This window comes from Sylvia atricapilla, chromosome 8 (genome assembly GCF_009819655.1).
Source record: "Sylvia atricapilla isolate bSylAtr1 chromosome 8, bSylAtr1.pri, whole genome shotgun sequence".
Taxonomy (NCBI): Eukaryota; Metazoa; Chordata; class Aves; order Passeriformes; family Sylviidae; genus Sylvia; species Sylvia atricapilla.
This window is the reverse complement of record NC_089147.1, coordinates 21227521-21246531: the sequence shown is the minus strand read 5'-3', so window position 1 is coordinate 21246531 and position 19011 is coordinate 21227521. Positions and strand designations below refer to the sequence as shown.

Below are 19011 nucleotides of genomic sequence, written 5' to 3'. Positions count from 1 at the left end.
GGAGGAGGGGAAGGAATATAAGATGAGCAGAAAGAAACAAACTGTTCACCTGTGAACCAAAGTTACCAAAAATATTAAGAAGTTACAATTTAAATGTGCAGCAACATTTTCCATCTGAGCACTCAGCTTCTGCAGACAGAGGCTGACCCACAGAACAACATTTTACTGGCGGGTCAACAATGAAATGAATGGCTTTTCTGTCTCAATGGAAGCCGTTCTGACTGCACAGAAGCAGGCACAGCAGCTGATGACTGTGGTATTTGTGCAGATACAAAGCTTTGTACTGAAGCCCATTCATATGTGTGATAAGAGCAGATAGCAGCAGGAGCACTGAAAAGCCACGGACACTACTTGCTGTAGAGTAAAAAAACAGAGATGGGATGGAAGACACCGTAGAAGTGAGCACTGAGGTCCCACACAACATGTAAAACAGCAACACAGGGTTGGAAAAAGAAGAGGTGATGTTGAATGCCATGAATACTGTGAACATTACAGTTCTTAAAGAAGACTGAAATTAAATTAATTTAAAAAGAGGATTATGAAGCACATGATACTGTTTTGCCACGATATGTTGTGTCTATTACCTTAAAAAAAAAAGGGGGGGGGGGCGTTTCAAGAAAATAAATTATGTTAGAAAAGTTCTCAAGGAAGAGGTAAGAGGCATAACAATATAGGCATTAATAAGACAGCAATATTTCAATACTCTACAAGTTTACTAACTGTATTTCTTCAACTAAAGCCAAGTGCAATAAAAGTAAAGGTACCCTTACCAAAAACTGCATTTGCAACTGTGTTTTGCTTAGATACAGCCTCTTCTAGAAAAAAGCCCCATGTTTGTCAACAACAACATACAGGAATTTTGGAAGTTCCAACACTTGTAAGGCCAAATCAACTCACCTTCAAAGGCAGCTTTTAAGTCTCAAGCTAATGAGAAGTATCCAAATATCCCTCATTTTCTGATTTATCCAAATGAGGGGGAAGCCAGGGACACTAAAGCAATAGACATTGTTCAGCTGCTATTTCATGAGTAAAATGGAGTACATGAAAGCCCAGAAGACACTCAGTGAAGAGCAGCCTTCGTAAAGGAGGAGATAAACCAGATTTTCATTCTTAGAAGAATGAATAATGTTATCAATATTTGTAAAGACTAAGTACTTGTTCACCCACCCTCCACACGCTTCACTACAGGTAAAGTACCTAAAGTGATCAGCAAAAAGGCAAAAATGGCTGACACACAGTCCATTGGGACTTCATATAAGCAAGACCTTATGGTTGTGTTTTTCCAGGTCTAGCCCATATTCCTCAGTAGCACTGTCCATCAATCCCTCTTCCAACCAACCACGTGAGTTCAGAAAGTTCACAAGGGTTTTTAAAACTTCTTCCCCCAAAACAGCCTGAGAATAACTGAGCTCCTATTGCTAAAATGATACTGCTAAAAAAGAACTGGAAGGACAATTGCCAGGCTATCTTACTGGTTTGTCAGTCTCAAATCAAAGAAACAGCAACAAACACAGTGTTTTATAATCTAAAGCCACTGAGCTCGGAGGCCTTTCATAACCAGCAAGGAGTTTTAGGGTCTGCTTCTTGGCTTTGCACTATCTAATTGAGAATGTATATATATGGTAAAAGCATTTAATTATCTACTCTGTATTGTTAAGTTACCACTTCTGGGATTCCAACATCAAAACACCTTTAGGAAACCAAAATTAAGGCTTTTAGTCCCAAAATTGCCTTCTGAGATCACAATTACATTCCAGTACTGTACCTTAAGTCATATAAAAATGTGTTTGGTATATCCAGAAGAATGGGACAGACAAAGCTTTGGATTTTGGATAAGAGACATCCAAACAGATTTGCAGAAACTTTGGTATTTTATCTGTGCTTTCAAAACAGATGTTCCTTTAGCTCCAAGCACTGAAGTTGATTCTGTAAGCTATTCAAGTTTATCTCCTTACTCACCACCTAATTTAGTGCAGACAAAGAGTGAGATTATAAAAGCCAAATTCTGAACCTTAAATTTACACTTGTAGAAGCCTAAATCTCTGAAGTTCTTACCCAGCATTCAGCCTCTGCCAGAGGAAAAATGTCACTCTTAGGGGAAGGAGGGAGAAAAAAGAAAAGCAAAACAAACTGATACTAGCATTTATGAGACCAACAAATTCACACTTCTTCATCATAGCACCGAAATGGGAAGGAAATTCAGGATTTCAGTCTTACAGCAAATGTGACTCACTCCAATAAAAGAATGAGACCAGGCCACCTATATCTGGTCATTTTTCCCATCATAAATGCATCAGAGTAACTGCAAAGTATCTTGCAGCTTCTTCCAGAATAAAGCAAATCCGGCAAATCAGGTCATTATTCCTGCAGCTGGCATCTGCAACATCCACATGGACTTTTCCTACAGACTTTTCAAAGTCACTTTAATATAGCAATCAGCTTGTCAGTCTGCAAAAGCATAAGTATTAGTGACTCTCCAGGCAATACCAGCACCAAGGATCACAAACAGCTTAGCATACAGAGCATATTTGTGTTCCCAGGGGTATGTTACCAAAGCAGTCTAGCAGTTCTAAGCATTGTTGACCCTCGTTCACTCTCATCTTGAAAAGACTTTTTTAATTCCTCCTACAGGAGATTTTTTTCTATTTAGTCTGTGAAAGACACTGTCATAAGACGAAACACACTGATCCTAAAAATAAAATTAAAGAGAATCTTTTCAGTACAAAACAGTTATAACAATTTCTTACCTTGCTAGACCATTTCCGGGCTTCATCATGCAACTGTCTAGCAGCCATCATCATGGGCTGATTGATTGCTTCTCCTGCCTTTTGCTCTGGGAACTCTTCATCCTTCTCTTCAGGTGGTGGTGGTCTGGGCGGGGGAACCTCACCCTCTGGCAGGGGTGGTTTTGGAGGAGCGAGCTCGTCAGTCAGCTGAGGAAGGCAAACATCTGATTGAGTGCAATGAAAATAGAGCAAAGACTGAGTAAACGGTGTCATGGCAAGACACGACTCTATGACCTCAGGTCTTTTCCCAGTTTTTCAAGTGCTTCCTGTTAAAGAAAATACTGTGTTTGAATCCTTCTTTTTGTAAGCTGGATTGGTTTTTTCAGACTTGAATCTACTTGTATGCATGGCTGACCAGACAATACCTTTTATTTCTAAGGAATAATAATGCACTTAAGTAATTTCGGTGTAATCCACACGTCAATGACAACTGTGTTTTTTATTACAAACTACCTACACTTACATGAAGGTGCTCAAGGTCAGGAGGAGGAGGAGGAAAATCTGGTTCCTGAGGCTGGAAGGCTTCTCTGACTTTGGCCACAGCTCCCAGAATTTTGTACCCAGAATCCAAGAAACTCTTCTGCAAACCTGAACAAAAATTCCATCACCAGTTTAATACCAATTTAATAGAACTTGGCAACATTTAGAACACTACCCCCAAAAATTACTTCTATAACGTATTGTGCCAAGGACACTTAAATGTGTGTTTGAAAACTACCAAATTGTTTACAGCAGACTTGCATGTTTGAAATGTTCGTGCAACATGCATACAATAAAGCCTTGGCTGAGTACTAATCACAATCAGTAGCCACAGTCATTCCCTGAACAACTTTTAGAATCATAAAAACGACATAATATTTTCTTATATAAAGCAGCACTACTTAAAACCAGTAAGAAACGCTTCTAATTAAGAACATGAAATTGCATATCATACTAGAATGCTGAATCCCTTTCCCTTGAATATGCCAAAGCCCTTTGATTGCATTTTAGAACAGCAGGATGCAGCAGTTAATGGTGTGAGCTTGATTTCATCATTCTGAGATGTAAGTGCACACCATATTCACATAAAAGGAGATACACAGCTGTATAAGAAAAAATGAGCACTACTTCACATCATCTCCAGTCAATAAAAGGCACATTTTAAATTAGCTGAATCCTTACCAGGATCAGAAATGTTGCCTGCCACAGCTTTAGCATCCATTACCATGGGTGATATAGTTTTGCTCAGTTCATCAGAGGCTGCTTTAACAGCCTCCCGAAATTTAGGGTCTTCAGAATTTTCCACCTCCCGTTTTGCGACCAGCAGGATGCGGTTTGCTCTCCTGGCAATGCTGGTGGCACCGGCTACCAGCATCTGAGGCTGCATGTTGGCCATGGCAACTTTACATTTATCCAGGTCCTTCTTAATGGCCTCTTCTGAGGCATCCAAGAGAGATTTAGTATCAATGGCTTCATCCACCAACCCTAGAATAAAAGTTAAATACATTAATATTCTAGTTTCATCTGTAGAAAGGAATATTTGGCATTCCAGAGATAATTCAAAACCAGAAAAGTATTTTTAAACTGGGGTGTGGGGAAGAGCAGAGGAGGGCATGGAAATCAGACCAAAGTACCACTGCAGTGTAACTGCTGATTCCGTTGGACCTGTGTGACAAGTTACCATGGTAAAGCTCTTACTCCTCTACCATGAAATGTAGTTTCGTCAAGAACTGGCTTATACAGTACATGCAGCAGAGATTCTTTCTTCACACCAAATTTCTTTAAGCATATTCAGTACTTCTTGTACTCTACCATTCATTCCAAAGGAAATATCCCTTTGGGTGTGCTTTTTACATAAGGGTGATTCATAGTGACAAGGCAGTGAGATTTAAAATACCCAGGATTTAATTACTGGGATGAAGGAGAAGATAGCACACAGTCAGCTGCTCAGCAGGTCAGTGCAAAGGATCTGCTCTTGGGAAGGACTGAAACATTTCAGTGCCTCAGCAGGATCAGCAGCCTTGTCAATCTCTGTGTTCATTGAGCTGTTACAATACTTTGAACATGTTTTCTTTCTTTCAGTTAATTATCTGTCCTATTTCAACATGCCAAGATTATACAGATGAAAACATCAAGTTGTCAAGTGATATACTGCTAGAATAGCAACTGCAATAAAAAATGATGGTATTCTGATTTTCCAAAAAAAGAACTAAAGCAGGATTTGCTCCTCTACAGGTCAGTATTTACAGAATAGAAACCAGCTATTTTGTATATCCTGTAACATATACATATTCCTAGAGTCAGAAAGCACATTCCCACTTCTCTTAATTTATTTTTAATCAGTCATTATTCTTTGTATGTTTCATCAATCCAAACAAAATGGAGAAAAATCTACACAAGCTAGTTAGCCACAGGTAGGATGTTCAACAGAAATTCCTACTTTACCTGTCATTTTCTCTACATTATCAATCCATTGGTTTTTCATGGTCTCAAAGTGTTCATACGCAGCTTGATTTCCAGGATTTCTCAGGAGGATACGAGCTGCTGATACTACCTGCCAACAGATGACATTTTTAATTATCAGTACACACCAACATTACACACATTGTTGAAAATGCATTTGTTTTTTCACTTCCTCATTTGAAAACCTAGTTCATGAGTTCTAGTACAACATCTAGCTCCTTGAAGATCTACCATACTTCTGAAATTAGCTGGCACAAATACTTCCTTCTGGAACTTCAATTACATATTAATTTATCTTATGAACAACTCTTGAAAGCACTAAAGTACAATACTTACTACACTACCAACATTTAGGTAGAAGTTTATTTTGGAAAATAAAAAGGAGCATTTTTTTATTACATATTTTACTAAGTCTCAAAATTATTTTGTTTCAAGTATAAGTCACAGACACTTCTGTCCAAGAGTTGAAGAATGAAGTCATTTGATGATTTTGTTCTATTTAGCATCATGTGTAGAAATATTTGCCATTTTTCTTTTAAGAGTGTCAGTTCCAATCATGTTCCTTGTGGGTATTAACAACTTTCTTTGAGAACAGAAGCATAAGGAAAACTCCCCAGAAGTAAACCCCAGCCCTTCTAACAGCCTTTCAAACCCAGCAAGCACCTGTGGGGTGAGTTCCCTTGCTGATTTCACTGTTGCCTGAATGCCCTCCACAGTAGTTTTATTGGCAGTTCCAACAGCAGCTGCTTTTTCTGCTGTAGCTCCCAGTTTAGCAGCATGGTTTTCAAAGTTTGCTGCTCTTTCATCAAACACCTAGTTGTGAGAAGAGAGAGAAAAAAAAAGGCATTTAAAAAAGCCCTAGTCTCATGAACAGAATAGACAATTTCTTCAGAAATTGTGAGAATTTCTTCAGAATTGTCAGAATGTCTCTGACACCTTCTGACCTTCTTCAGAATGTGTCAGAGACACCTTCATAACATCCCCACTTAACTCACCCTGAGAGGATGCAAAAGGACCCAAAAGCTTTAAAGGCATTTGGCTTTCTTTAATCTTTACGTTACCAGACTTGCTTCTTTAGCTCAATGGGACAACTAAGGAGATGTATATATTACTTTATAGCTTCACAGTATGAACTTCAGTAATTCCTGATGATTACTGCTGCAAGAAATACTCTGTTAAAACTACTTTAGCTCAGAGATTCATCTTCAAACCCATAATACAAAAGTAACTATATTTAAAAAATAAATAAGGGAGTTTATGCTAAAAATTCACACTGGAAAAAAATTTGCTCCTTTTAGAGTCCCTAGATATTCAAGAAACAGAATACTTGGACCAAAAGCTATCCTGCCATAAAGCTGAATTCTCCAAGGCCTTGGGAATTATTTTGATCATGTAGCCAAAAGCCAAAATAGCCGAACAGAACTGCCAGACACACTGCATTTTAGGTACTTCATGTGCAGCCAATGGTTTTCAAGAACAGGAAACAATATCCAGCAACAGGTTTAATCTGTTGATTAACTCTGGCATGAATTTGACTATTGTAATCAGCTTGTGTAATGCTGAGATATAAAAATCCACCAACTAGAGTGTTGGGGATTTTTGCACAAGAATTCTGTAGCCCACTGAAGGCAATGTGGTACCTACAAGATAGGGAGACATTTTTGCCACTGACTGAAGTCAGGAACAACTGACTGTTGTTTCCAGGGTTATACAATTGACAGTCTCCAGGAGTCGGGAGAAGCTTGCATAATAATCATTATGTTGTTAGAATTAATAAGCATGTATCACAAACTTGAGAAAAAAATACCAATTCAGAACACTGATTTATTTTTCCAAATACCAATTCAGGTAAAAATTAAACAATAACTGAAGCCTTACATGGGAAAAAAAAGACCACCTGGATATACTTGCCTCATCTCTGTTGGGAGCATCAGAGGGAGCAGTGGCTGCTACTGCTAACAATTTAATAGGAGTTGTGGTGTCACTAAAAACATCAGAAACTTCCTGGGTCATTGCTTCTTGCATTCGTGTTTTAAGATCCTTTAAAAAAGTGGAAAATTATTAGCATATGATAGAGGGATATTAAGTTGTAAGGGTCCAATTCCCATAAAACCTCCTCTCGCAAAAAAAAAAAAAAGTCTATTCCAACAGCAGACAGTAAGATAAAATTACCTTAGAGGTATGACAAAATAATCACCTTTTACATAATCTGAAATATACCACGCTTATATACCACTCCTTGAAGCAGCATTAGAAGCTACAAAGAGCATGATTTGAGACCTTGCCCCTCAAATTTGCAGTGCAGGCACACTATTTTCTTTTAGGAGAGACTTAAACTTTCCTTCTGAACTGTTGATTTGAAATTAACCCCTATGGCATGATAACAAGGCCTCTCTAGAAAGCTTGCTGTGACCACCTTGGCTAAACCTACAGGTGTGTGGCCACACTTTTGTTTTCATGGATGCCTGACACACGGAAGGCTCGCTCAGGGGAGCCAAGCGCTGCAGTGCACGGTGAGCAGGAGAGCAGGTCCTTACCTTCAGCGAGTCCTGGAGCTGAGCAGCAATGGCCCTGGCCTGGGGGGACTCGCCCTCCCCGCGGGCAGCCAGCTCAGCCAGCTGTGCAGAGAGCTGGTCCACGCGGTCACACTTGGCCAGCAGGTCCTGCCGGTAGGGGCCCATCATGACGTTGGCCAAGCGCCGGCCCTCGGCCACCAGCCCGCGGATGGCAGCCTGGCCTGGGGGACAGGGCACAAACACTCACTGCCAGACCACGGCACCGCCCGCACCTGGGCACACGGCCCTGCCCTGGGGTCCTGACAACGCCTCTCTAGGCGGTAGGAAAGACCTTGTGCAGCTTATCACTGAATAATTACTGTTCAAAACCACACAGGGAGAGGAACTCAACCGTCTCCAGTTTCTTTTTGCTTAATTCGGCAACTCTGGCTAGAGATACATCCTTTTAACTGGAGTGCTTTGACAAAAAATAACCATGGCACCTGTCAGGTATTTCTAAATAACTCATCTGTTGACTCCAACAGAAAGCACTTGCAAATTCCAAATACTGCAATTCATCCTCGCATCATTAGAAGATGAGGAGCAAGAGGTGAAGAAAAGACAAGTAGAAAACATAACTTAAAAAGCCAAATGCCCTCTTCCAGAATTCCAGAAGTCATAAGAAACAAGTGCCAAGTAGTCTGGGTTGGAAGGGTCAGTGGGGATACAGAACACCTTACAAAGCCTCCACAGTCTGTCAAAAGCTTTTCTGTAAAAAAAGCTATTTTTAGCATGGGTAATTTCCTTCATTCACTTCCAGATGCTTCCTGCTTATTCATAGGAATGTAATTCTCTGTTCTTTCAATAATACAATAGCGGTATTCTTTTAAAAGAACTCATCATGTATTAAGTCCATCAAAGACCTACTGAAGAATAATTTTAAGCTAATGCTAACCCCCCCCACAAGTAATCCAAGTTTTTGATGCAACTTGAAATTACTTAGGAAGTTGTCACAGCACCAGACTATCCAAGAATCACTCAGCACTGCTGCCATCTTTTATATTCCTAATTTACTTTTCTTATGAGTATCCTGCCAAGAGCCAGCAACTCTTGAACCAGTGATATGCTCATCGAGAGCAGACTGGGATTATCAGAACCCCTTTAATTATTAACAATCTCCTCAGATAACCCAGAAACAATACAAGAAGTGATACTTTTAGATCAGGTTTATGAGTGTTTTTCTCTTCTCTGAAGGACTTAACTACTCAATTTGCTGGAGGAGGTATAAATTCAAATTTGAGATACAATATTTGCAATTAAGAAAAACAAGGAGCAATCTTAAGTTTGTCTACTCTACAGCACATGTTCTTCCATTCTTTAGGAAAGAACACAAAGAGAATCATAGGCCAGCTTAATTCTGTAATTGCACTCAGGATTTAGCTATAAATCTTCAGGTCTCTACACCAGTGAAGATTCAGTGCATCCTCAGTATCTCAGGAGCAGTAGTTTCCACCACAAAAATTAGTGACAGATTTGTTTCTAAAACTGGGGAGCAAATCACAGAGAAACACTTACCTACTCCCCGATCAGCAACTGTAGGATTGTCTATCCACCTCTGAGCTTGTTCAATCTTGCCCTCCAAATGGACAGCTGCTTTAACTGGCCTCGTATTTGCTACAGCCCTGTTTGTTTTGGACTGTAAATTCTGAAGTGATGTAGCTATTTGCTTAGCCAAAGCACGGGCCTCAGGAGAGTCACCTTTCCCACTATGGATTTAATAAAAAAGAGCCTAGTCATGGAAAGATCATTTACAGATAATCTCAAATTCAGCAGGAAGACACAATAAAAGGTACTTGATATTTTTAGATAAGGTTGAATTTGACACTTGGGTTGAGACTCTGAGGGGCAATTCTCTGCTGTGGTACCTGGACATGACATATGTTCAGCAGAGCACTGAGGTGAGGGAAGGCATAGTACTGTCATTGCCAGTACTGGTGTAAGAATTGATTTCCCATTTCCATGGCCGTCTTATGGGCAACTGCAATCACGCCATACAGATTACAACCAGAAGAGTAAGCAGCCACAGAACAAAGGCTATATATAAACTTGACAAAAGGCAGTACATTAGTACCTACTGCAGCTAAAGCTCAATAAAGACGTGATTAAAGTATCTGACTAATGAAGCGAGAAATAGATTTATTGTTACATTGCAACCGGCCTTAGGTGAAGATCACACTTTGTACAATAATTGTTTCTCTTCTTCCCTTCTCAAGCAGCCTCTTTGCAAAACTGATATAGAAATATAACTCCTGAAAGTCTTATCTTTTGTATAGTTTGCAGTTACAGCTTAGAACACTGACAGCAATGGAAGTGGTAGATATTCCACGTTGATATTTAGTAAACTTAGCAAAAACCAGTGATGACATCCATCTGCATAAACAAACATATTTCCCATTACACCTTGTTGTTTTGACAGTACAAATGAGCTCTTTAGGCTTCAGTTTCCTTCTCAAATATTCCACAGGCAGTAGAAAGAAAATACTTCTATGCAATACATCTCTGGTTACCTTTTTTTAAAGGAAGCTAGTACAAGCTAGGCTTTGAGACAGAAATCACTAGGCTGAAGAACTAAAAAGGGTTTATTTTAATTATCAATATTCTCATCTTACTTAGCACTGTGAACTGCACATGAAAATAAATTCATTCAAATTTCACAAGATAAATTAATTCAAAACCACATTCAAATAAATTCATGGTGCTAAAACAAATACTTACTGTCGTCGCAGGTCTGACAGCTTGGCTGTCAAAGCAGAGATTTCCCCCAAGGAACGAAGGATATCATCTCTTTCTTTAGGCTCCTCACATAGTTCTGCAACTTTCCTTGCTTCACTCATAATTCCCCGAATGTGCTCTTCTCCTTCACTGCCCCCATTAGGATCTGCCAGCCAATTCTTAATAGAAAGAAGATGTGTACAAGTGAAGACAAAAAGTAATGTTTATTCTATACAAGCTTTTATAGAGAAAGAAATAGCAATACAGCTTTCAAAACTTTATTTAACAGAAAATACTTCTCAAAAGCAATTTCTGGTTTTTAGGTACCATGAAATTATTCTATTGCCCTATAGTTTTTCTTCTTTGAGGAAAAAAATCAAACTAGATAAAATCTACCCAAAGATTTCACATTCTCTCTCTCCTCAACATCTGCCAACAATATTTTAGAAGCAAAACTGAATCACTGCCTTTAGATACTGATATGACTTTCAGAAAAAAATGTAAAGAGATGCTCTTGAGCCCAGGATGGTGCTTTCACAAAGCTCTACCTTGAAAGTCCCATTATTGTTTCTTTTGATACACATGTAATATTAATGTATCGTTTTATATTGATAATAGACACAGACACACATTTAGATAAGGTGTGTATATAGACAGTCCATTATTTGATGACCATCACAATCATCACTGGGTAAGAGACTGACCATTGAGGGCTATTAAGAGTATGAAAAATAAAGGATCAATTGAAAGAAAATGTAGTTTCATTAACATAATTTATCTTCTGTCATTAATATGAAGTTCTAAATCCTGAATTCTACTCCCAAAACAGAGCCCAAAGAAAGGGCTCTGGCTTTATCCACAAGTAAGTCTGTTCAATCTGAAACTCTTCTTCTCTTTACTAAGATTAGTTTATTTGCAAATTTAGAGTGTTCCATCATTTTAATAGCCTAGAAGTTTTTAGTAATGCCAAGTAAGTTCCCAAAAATATCAACTGAAACAAAACTCACTGCATGCTTAATTACTATCAATTACTACAGAAATTACTGAATTAAAGATTTTTCTTTTTTTAAAGCAAGTGTCCTCTCTATGTTCTTCAAGTAACTGTGTTTTGTTTGGAAAGAACCACAGTAATTCAGTGTAACAGCTCTAACAGTGGCAATGTAATCACATTCTGAAGGACGTATTAATCACTAGTGGTACCTGAGCAGCATCAATCTTCTTAGCAATTGCCTGCTTGGAGTTGGTCATGGCCTCCAGCTTGCGGGCTGCGTTCTCCACCTTGGCAGTGAGCAAGTCCAGCCCCTGGGACACCTGCTGGGCTTTCTGCATGGCCATGGGTGTAGCACCCTGCCCTCTGCCCCAGACAAAAAGAGCACCACAGATTCAGCTCGGGACTGACAAAAGCTATTTTCTAGTGAAGAGGCAACAAAACCTGTTTATGAGTATTCCCAGCAATTATTGCTAGAGATATAGTATTTAATCATATTTTGTTTCCTCCTCCTTAATGAAACAAAAAATAACTGAGGAACAGAAAGAGAGATAAAAACTAAGAGCATATTTTCCCTATTCCAGAATGTGACATTTAGCATTCTCAGAAGAACAAACATTTTTTAAGTGTCAAAAAGTAAAGCTATTTAAGGATACAGTCCCATTAAAGTACCCAGGACAAGCATCTTCTCTCCTCATTTACAGACTGTTGCAGAGTCAGAATCTGCAGGAGTTAAAGTCTCTCCATATTTAAGTGAGGACAGCAAGTCAATTAAAAAAAATTACAAAAATAAAACATCTTAGCTGCCTCAGTCATGTGAGACACAAAGTTCAGCAGAACTTGCCAATGAAAGATAAACAACAACCACCACATGTGATCTAACATCCCAAAAAACACCTGAAAAGTAGAATATCCATGTATCTTACAGTAATTGGGGTATATCCTATTTGGAGAAGAGGCATAACAGGAGAGTTTAAAATTTCCTTTCTGCCTAAATTTGGAGAAAGGTTATGCATTAGACAGCAAGCAAACTCAGAATTATCTACTTGAGACATTCCGATTATCATATTATATAATTAACGCTTCTCTTATTGAAACATATTAGTCTTATGAAAAAAGAAGACATTTAACTAAAAAAGGTAAAGTACAGTTCTGGCCTACTTTTCTACAGGTTAGGAAGTGACAACTGCAAAAAAAACCATTTTAATAGCACTTGGGAAGTGTCCACCCCAAGTAAGAGCTTTACCTGGCCCGGAGGTCAGCCAGTTGATCCGTCATTTGCCCCAGGGTTTTGCACGTGCCCAGGATCTCTCTGCGCTCTTTGCCTGCACACAGCTCTCCTGCTTTGCCAGCCTCATCGAGGATCTGCCTTATGGCCTGCTCCCCAGCATCCCCTGAAACACAGGTCAGTCAGCACAACAAACAAGACATTCCTCCACATGTATGAGAAAATTACTTCGTCAAGTGAACTGCCTTAGGTTCAGTCATGAAAGTACATTTATCAAAAATGGAGACGTACATCAAAAAAATTCACATCCAACTTCTACAACTCTATTAGTTTGGCTTTGATTCCAGAGGAAGAACATCTGATAAGGTCTTCCAACATCAAAATGGACCAGGCCTCTATCGAGTTTTATTTACTTTAAAGATACATATAAAGTTAAACAATCCCCTTATATAAGTAAAGGTGATTGCAATTAAGCGTGTTTATGGCTGATTTCCATACTAAAAATTCTATGTCAAGACTGAAAGTAAAACAAGCCAAAAATTTGAAAATACAGAAGAAGGGATTTTAAATATTAGCTATGGCTGTAAGTAAGTACTGTTCAAGTCATAAGCTTTGGGGTTTATTGCTGGAATGCAAATTAAGAACATACATGTTCCATAGAATACATATCTTTTAGACCCTTGAGAAGCAGCAAAGCTTTCTAGGTCATTTAACACAACCTGTTCAATTCCCAGTATCTAAAGATAGGAATAAATACAGGCTTCTTCAGATTAATCCACTGTGTAAGGGTTATTAATGCTTAAAGACCATTTTGTCCTTAACAACAGAAATATTACCTTCAAAAGTCAAAATACTTTATGCTGTGATTTGTGTTTAAATATTACCTGGAGGTGCATTTGGATCTCTCAGCCAACCTTTTGCCTGACTCATCTTTGAATCTATTAAGGCTAAAGCTCTCTTCATGGCTTCAGTGTCCTTTACAAAAGAGAAACCAGCAAAATGATTCTCAAAACAAAAACAAAACAAAAAATCAAAGCACAAGTAATCAACACAACCAAAGGTTCTATAAAGCAGAGTCTACTTATAAAAATGCATTCATATAAGCAGCTCAAAACCCATTTTCAAACTAGCAGGTAATAATTGCTTCTTTCCAGTTAGAACAGACATTTTCATTTCACTCAAAATGCAAAAATTATGCATGCAATTTTAGTGGGTTTTTTTATTTCTTTATTTACTAGTGCTTTAATTTCTAGAATTGGAGCTCGAATAAGCACACATCTTGAAGTTAGTTCCATTTTACATCAGGGCACATAGAAGAGTTGTGATGTAATTCGTGTATCCATATCTGGAAATCAGCCAGTAAATTTTACTACTTACATCAGTGTAAGAGGCTGCACATCTGCATTTCTCACCTGCTCAGCTGCCTAAAGTCAAACAGTTACTGTTTCCAGAACAATAAGACTACCAGCTACTACTATCTGAGACTTCTGAAAGCCTTAGATATGGAGCTCAATGTCTTTGGAGACAAACACACGTATTTATATGTGATGGTTTAAAACGTTGAACGCCTCCACCAGAAGCACCAAAGAAGCTGTTTCTTGCCCTGTTATGCCACTTGTATCCAACACCTCTGGCTGCAGGGGAAACAACCTCCCAGTTCTGATTTCTCTGCAGTCTGTGCGCTGTCCATGTGCCATCCCTCCACTAGGGGCCACAAGTTTTCCGTCTTACATAAATGGAAGGACGGTGAAAACAGTAACGAGTACCTAAGTAAGAAGTTGTGGAAAGGCCAAAATAACGTTTTACCACACATATGATGGAAATGACCTAAAATGTATCTAAGATCCCACAACTGGTATGGAGATGACAAAAAGAAGCCTGGCTCTCACACAGCATCGGAATCAGACTGCCCATGTCCACTGCCTCTGAAGAGGAGCCTACTACCATCAGTGATCTTGCTATGGCATGTGCTATCCTGACATCACTAAAGAAATACCACATTTTTGTGGCGCTGTTCATTCTGCATGCTTAGTTTTAACAATACAATACTGAATATTCTGGCATTTTTATTCAGGCATGTTGGTCTGTCAGCTATTCATAAGGTGCTGACATATAATTCAGCAATCAACTTTCTAAAATGTCATTTGATGCAGCTGAATATTTTTAAAGGCTCTCAAAACACAACCAGAGACAGAGCACCAAAAGCAGAATTATTTTCACCTGGATGCCTGGGTCTCAAATCTAAAAACTAGGTCTCCAGACTTAGTTGGGATCTATTTGAAAAAATTTCCAAAAGGTAGGACATGCAGCTAGGAGTGTGATATGGGCACATTATTTTAAATGTCATCTTCTCTATTGCTCAAGAATTGTGCATTCAATGTGTGATAAGAGATAAGCAAATATTCATTGAATATTCAAATATATAGGCATCAGTATATATAAATCTTACTAGCTATGAAGGTAGGTGTTACCGTTTTCTCTTGTTTATATCAGGCTGAAACCACTTTAATTTGAAATGAATGGTCTGTGTCAGGCCTGTCTAGCCAGAAATAATTTGAAACACGGAACTAAGTGAATGTTTTTAAAGGCAGCAGATGTTTCTTATTGTGTCAATGAGATGATAGGAGTGGGAGGAGAAAAGGAGTGTTGGGAAAACTGTCCCTCCCTTTTTACTCTCACAGGCTTTTGTGTTGTCTCAGCTGCCTGCAGAGTTGCAGTTTCAGCAGAATTACATCGAAGCCTCTGAATCTCAAGTCTAATATCTGAGGAAAAAAACATGAGTGTTCCAGCTTTTACACTCATGATTTTGTAATTGTCAGCACTGCCCCAGCAGCAACAGGACCCATCTGCCCTGTCATATGAAGTTACATAACTGGATCACTCTGCAGGGTGAGTCTTGCTATCTATCCTGTGCTCCTCTGCACTCATGTTGGCAAAATACTGTCCTCTTTTCCTATTTAAAAAAATCTGATGAAATCTCCGCATAGCAGTTCAAGTGTTTCAAGACAACTGCTCTCAAAGCACCGATTTCCTATCTACACAGGCCAAGGAATCCCCTCCAGCTACAGCCTGATAGGGAGTTCTCATTGCAGTGAGCTGAGTAATGCAATAGAAAAGCAGAATGCATCCTTAACTAGGTTTCCTGGTACAGCACTTTTGTGTCTGCCAGAGCTGTGTCTGGTGCCAGACACTTGGCAAGCAACAAAAGTGTAGCCATACTGAAAGGTCTGGACTTTCCAACCAATTCAGGCTATTAAGAAAGAAGGAAGACAAAAGCAGAAACGTTCAATCTAAAAAAACACAGCAACTTGCTCAAGGTCTCACTGCCTGAAAATGTCTTGACAGTCCTGATTTCTGTAGCTTAAATACCTTATTCCTCCCCTAACAGCTAAATATGTTTAAAATTCGGTTCTTTGGGATTTGCCAACAGACTATTAGTTGCAAGCATGAATTTTTTTTTTAAATCCTACTGCTCTTCTGCAAAAAAAAAAAATTATGCCGTTTTATCAGTAAAAATTGATTCTTTCCCTCCTCTTCCTGCCAACTGTTCCCCTGTTGGGGGAATTCTATTAACAAAATCAGTACTAGTACATTTTCAGAAGAGATAAACAATTTCAGTTAATCAAGTTAAACAACTAGGGCAACGCTGTCTGAAGGAAAAAGAGCAAGCTGGATTTCTTCCAAAGCAATTTCTAAAGCAAATATTATTTAAGACACTTCTATGCACCATTTCTGCCACTACCAAGAATTCTGAGCTCATTCAGGGAGCAGGTAGTATTGGCTTTGCTATGCATAAGAACAAAATAAATCCTACACAATTCCTTGCTGGATGTAAAACACCCTCTGACTCAATAAAGTGGTCTAGTCTAAGGATATCTGCATTTCATGACCAAAGAAGGCAATGTTGGGGGAAATAGGCAAAGCCAGAGCTCTGGCAAGATAGATAGCTTAGTCACCATTCAGGGTTCAATCCTGCAAGATATTGGATATTTCTCAGCTTCTTACAGCTGTTAACTCCCTCCAATTCCGTGGAAATGAAAGATGTTTGAACTGAGTATTACTTCAAATTCATTTTAAAATAAACACTAATAATATACAAGAGAAAATTAAATTCTTCTGTAAAACTAAAAATTCAAGGAAAAAAGTTCAAAGCTATGAATGAAAACATTAATACAACTCTTCCCCCCAAGATTTTCTCCAAGAATAGCGTTTCAATTCTAAAGCACCATACCATTTTTAAAATCCAGTGTAAGCAGAGATTATTGCAATCCAGTAATAGTAATGTGGAGAATCCAGAAAGACCAACAAAATAGTTTACACCAACAGCTACAACTCCTACAAAACCTACAACTTTGGCTCCATACCTTGCTCACTCACCACTATCTCTAGACAGATTGTGATAATTCAGGGTATAAACAACTCAAGATAGAATAATAAAAGTAAAATAAAGTAAAATCAGCAACAGCATGTACTACACAGATAAAAATTCAAGGCTGGGCATCCCCAAACACCTAACTTTATTCCAGAGAAGCATGGAGAAAATCTTTCCTTTGACTACCAGGCATAAAATGCATGCAACAGTGACCTCAACTACAACTGAATAATAAGTCAATTGTTAGATATGTGTGCAAATACAGCAATAGGTGTGTAATAGGTTTGCTATTAGCAAACTAGTTTCTGCTTCTTCATCCCACTGCATTTTTCAATTCAAATACTTTGTCATCACTGTTTGATTAACGCCCAGTGCTACCATTCCAAATCATCAGTATATCTTTATTCAAAAACAAAATAAAATTTATAAGTTCTCAGTTCAGAACAGAATGATACTTTGATTATACTAATCCACACAACATATTTATGCATTAAGCATAATTACCTATATTTTCCATTAGGAAATACTGCTAATATACCAACTGTTTTCTTAATTAAATCCTTTATTAATCTGCCTCACCAGCAATATGAATAAGAATTTCCTAAGCCTAAATTGCCAACTCTTTGCAATAGACATTTTCCTTTACCACAAAAATTTCCCAATCTGTTGTGTCAAATAAAACTGTATTCATATTTCATAACATAGAGGAAAGCTTAAATCCAAAAATAAAACTGAATTGAAAAAGTACCCATACAAGACTGCAGTTTGAAGCCTGGACCTAAAGAATATGAACCATCTAAACTGAAGGAAGGCTATGGGTAAAACACTATGGAATAGACAAAATTCCTGACTTAACAAAGCTTTCTGGCCATGCAGAAAGCTCATTCCTGCATGACTGGACTCTTTATTTGTCACTGCAGAGACTCATAAATGAACATAAAAGCATTCAGAAAGAATGTGCTGTAAAATCTTGCCCTAAATTTAACCAGATTCAGAAAGAGTCTTAATGCAGATCAGCTTGCAATTCCCATTCTCAGGGACAGCCACAGCTGGATAGAGCTCTTATGATCTTTTTAAAACTCTGTGTATATCCATAAGTATAGATGCCAGTGTCACAGCTGGCACACAGAGAAGTTGCACAGCACACAGTCTGCACACAGCACAAAATCCCACAGACATGCTTTTTTGGGTTTAGTATAAGGTAGAGGTGGAGGGTGTGGAAGAGAGCTTACCTTCTAAAGGTGAGAAAAGGGTAAGAAACAGGACAACAAAAACAGAGATGCATACAGTAGTCATAATAAGGAAGTGATAGTGACAAAATAACTCAAGAGGCAAACTAAGGGTCAAGTGCCAAACAACATAGGCCAAAGTGATTTTATGTCTCGGTTACATCAATGTTAGATTTCCTGCTAGGCTTTGTTCACTAGCCAGTCTGGCTTCAGGTCTTGGTAAGTTTTTTATGACATTTATGCTGATTTGTTGCTCATAGCATTAACCCTTAAAAAAAAAACCTCCAGCTATTTACTTGCAAGTACTCAAAAAGAACTTGGCAGGAATTTCAGTTATGCAGCTGCATTTATTTGTCAGCCCACAACACTTATGATTCTGTCTGTCTGTCAGACCTGCTTTACAGTCCTCTAGACACTTCAGTAGTATCAGTATCACTTCAGAGCAGTACTTAGCTCCAGGTAAGTGGTTGCAGTCACTCACACAGCTGAACACTGAGTTCAGTGAGGAACCAATCCTGTCCAAAAGTCAGCTTCACAGGCATCAGACTTACCCAGAAAGCCTCTTCAATCTAACAGATTTCTTTCAGGCAAGATGAAAACCTGAAATTTACTCTCATGTCCAGAATAAAAATGGGGCAGGGAGAGAAGGTGCAGGTGTTCAAAGAGGAATTCTCCAAAATTAACTAAAATTTCTCAATT

General features: G+C 38.6%; 1 protein-coding gene across 3 annotated transcripts in view; it reads right to left on the bottom strand.

Annotated features, from left to right (window-relative positions):
• VCL (vinculin) overlaps positions 1–19011 on the bottom strand; it is a 56529-nt gene that overhangs the window by 6564 nt on the left and 30954 nt on the right. For all 3 annotated transcript variants that reach the window (XM_066324067.1, XM_066324068.1, XM_066324066.1), the window contains exons 7-18: positions 13596–13686; positions 12730–12877; positions 11696–11849; positions 10499–10674; positions 9299–9489; positions 7766–7965; positions 7140–7268; positions 5892–6041; positions 5211–5319; positions 3948–4250; positions 3250–3374; positions 2748–2933 (exon numbers count right to left, since the gene is read on the bottom strand). In XM_066324067.1, the coding sequence (XP_066180164.1) occupies positions 2748–2933; positions 3250–3374; positions 3948–4250; positions 5211–5319; positions 5892–6041; positions 7140–7268; positions 7766–7965; positions 9299–9489; positions 10499–10674; positions 11696–11849; positions 12730–12877; positions 13596–13686 (1962 nt within the window). The remainder of the gene's footprint in view (positions 1–2747; positions 2934–3249; positions 3375–3947; positions 4251–5210; positions 5320–5891; positions 6042–7139; positions 7269–7765; positions 7966–9298; positions 9490–10498; positions 10675–11695; positions 11850–12729; positions 12878–13595; positions 13687–19011) is intronic.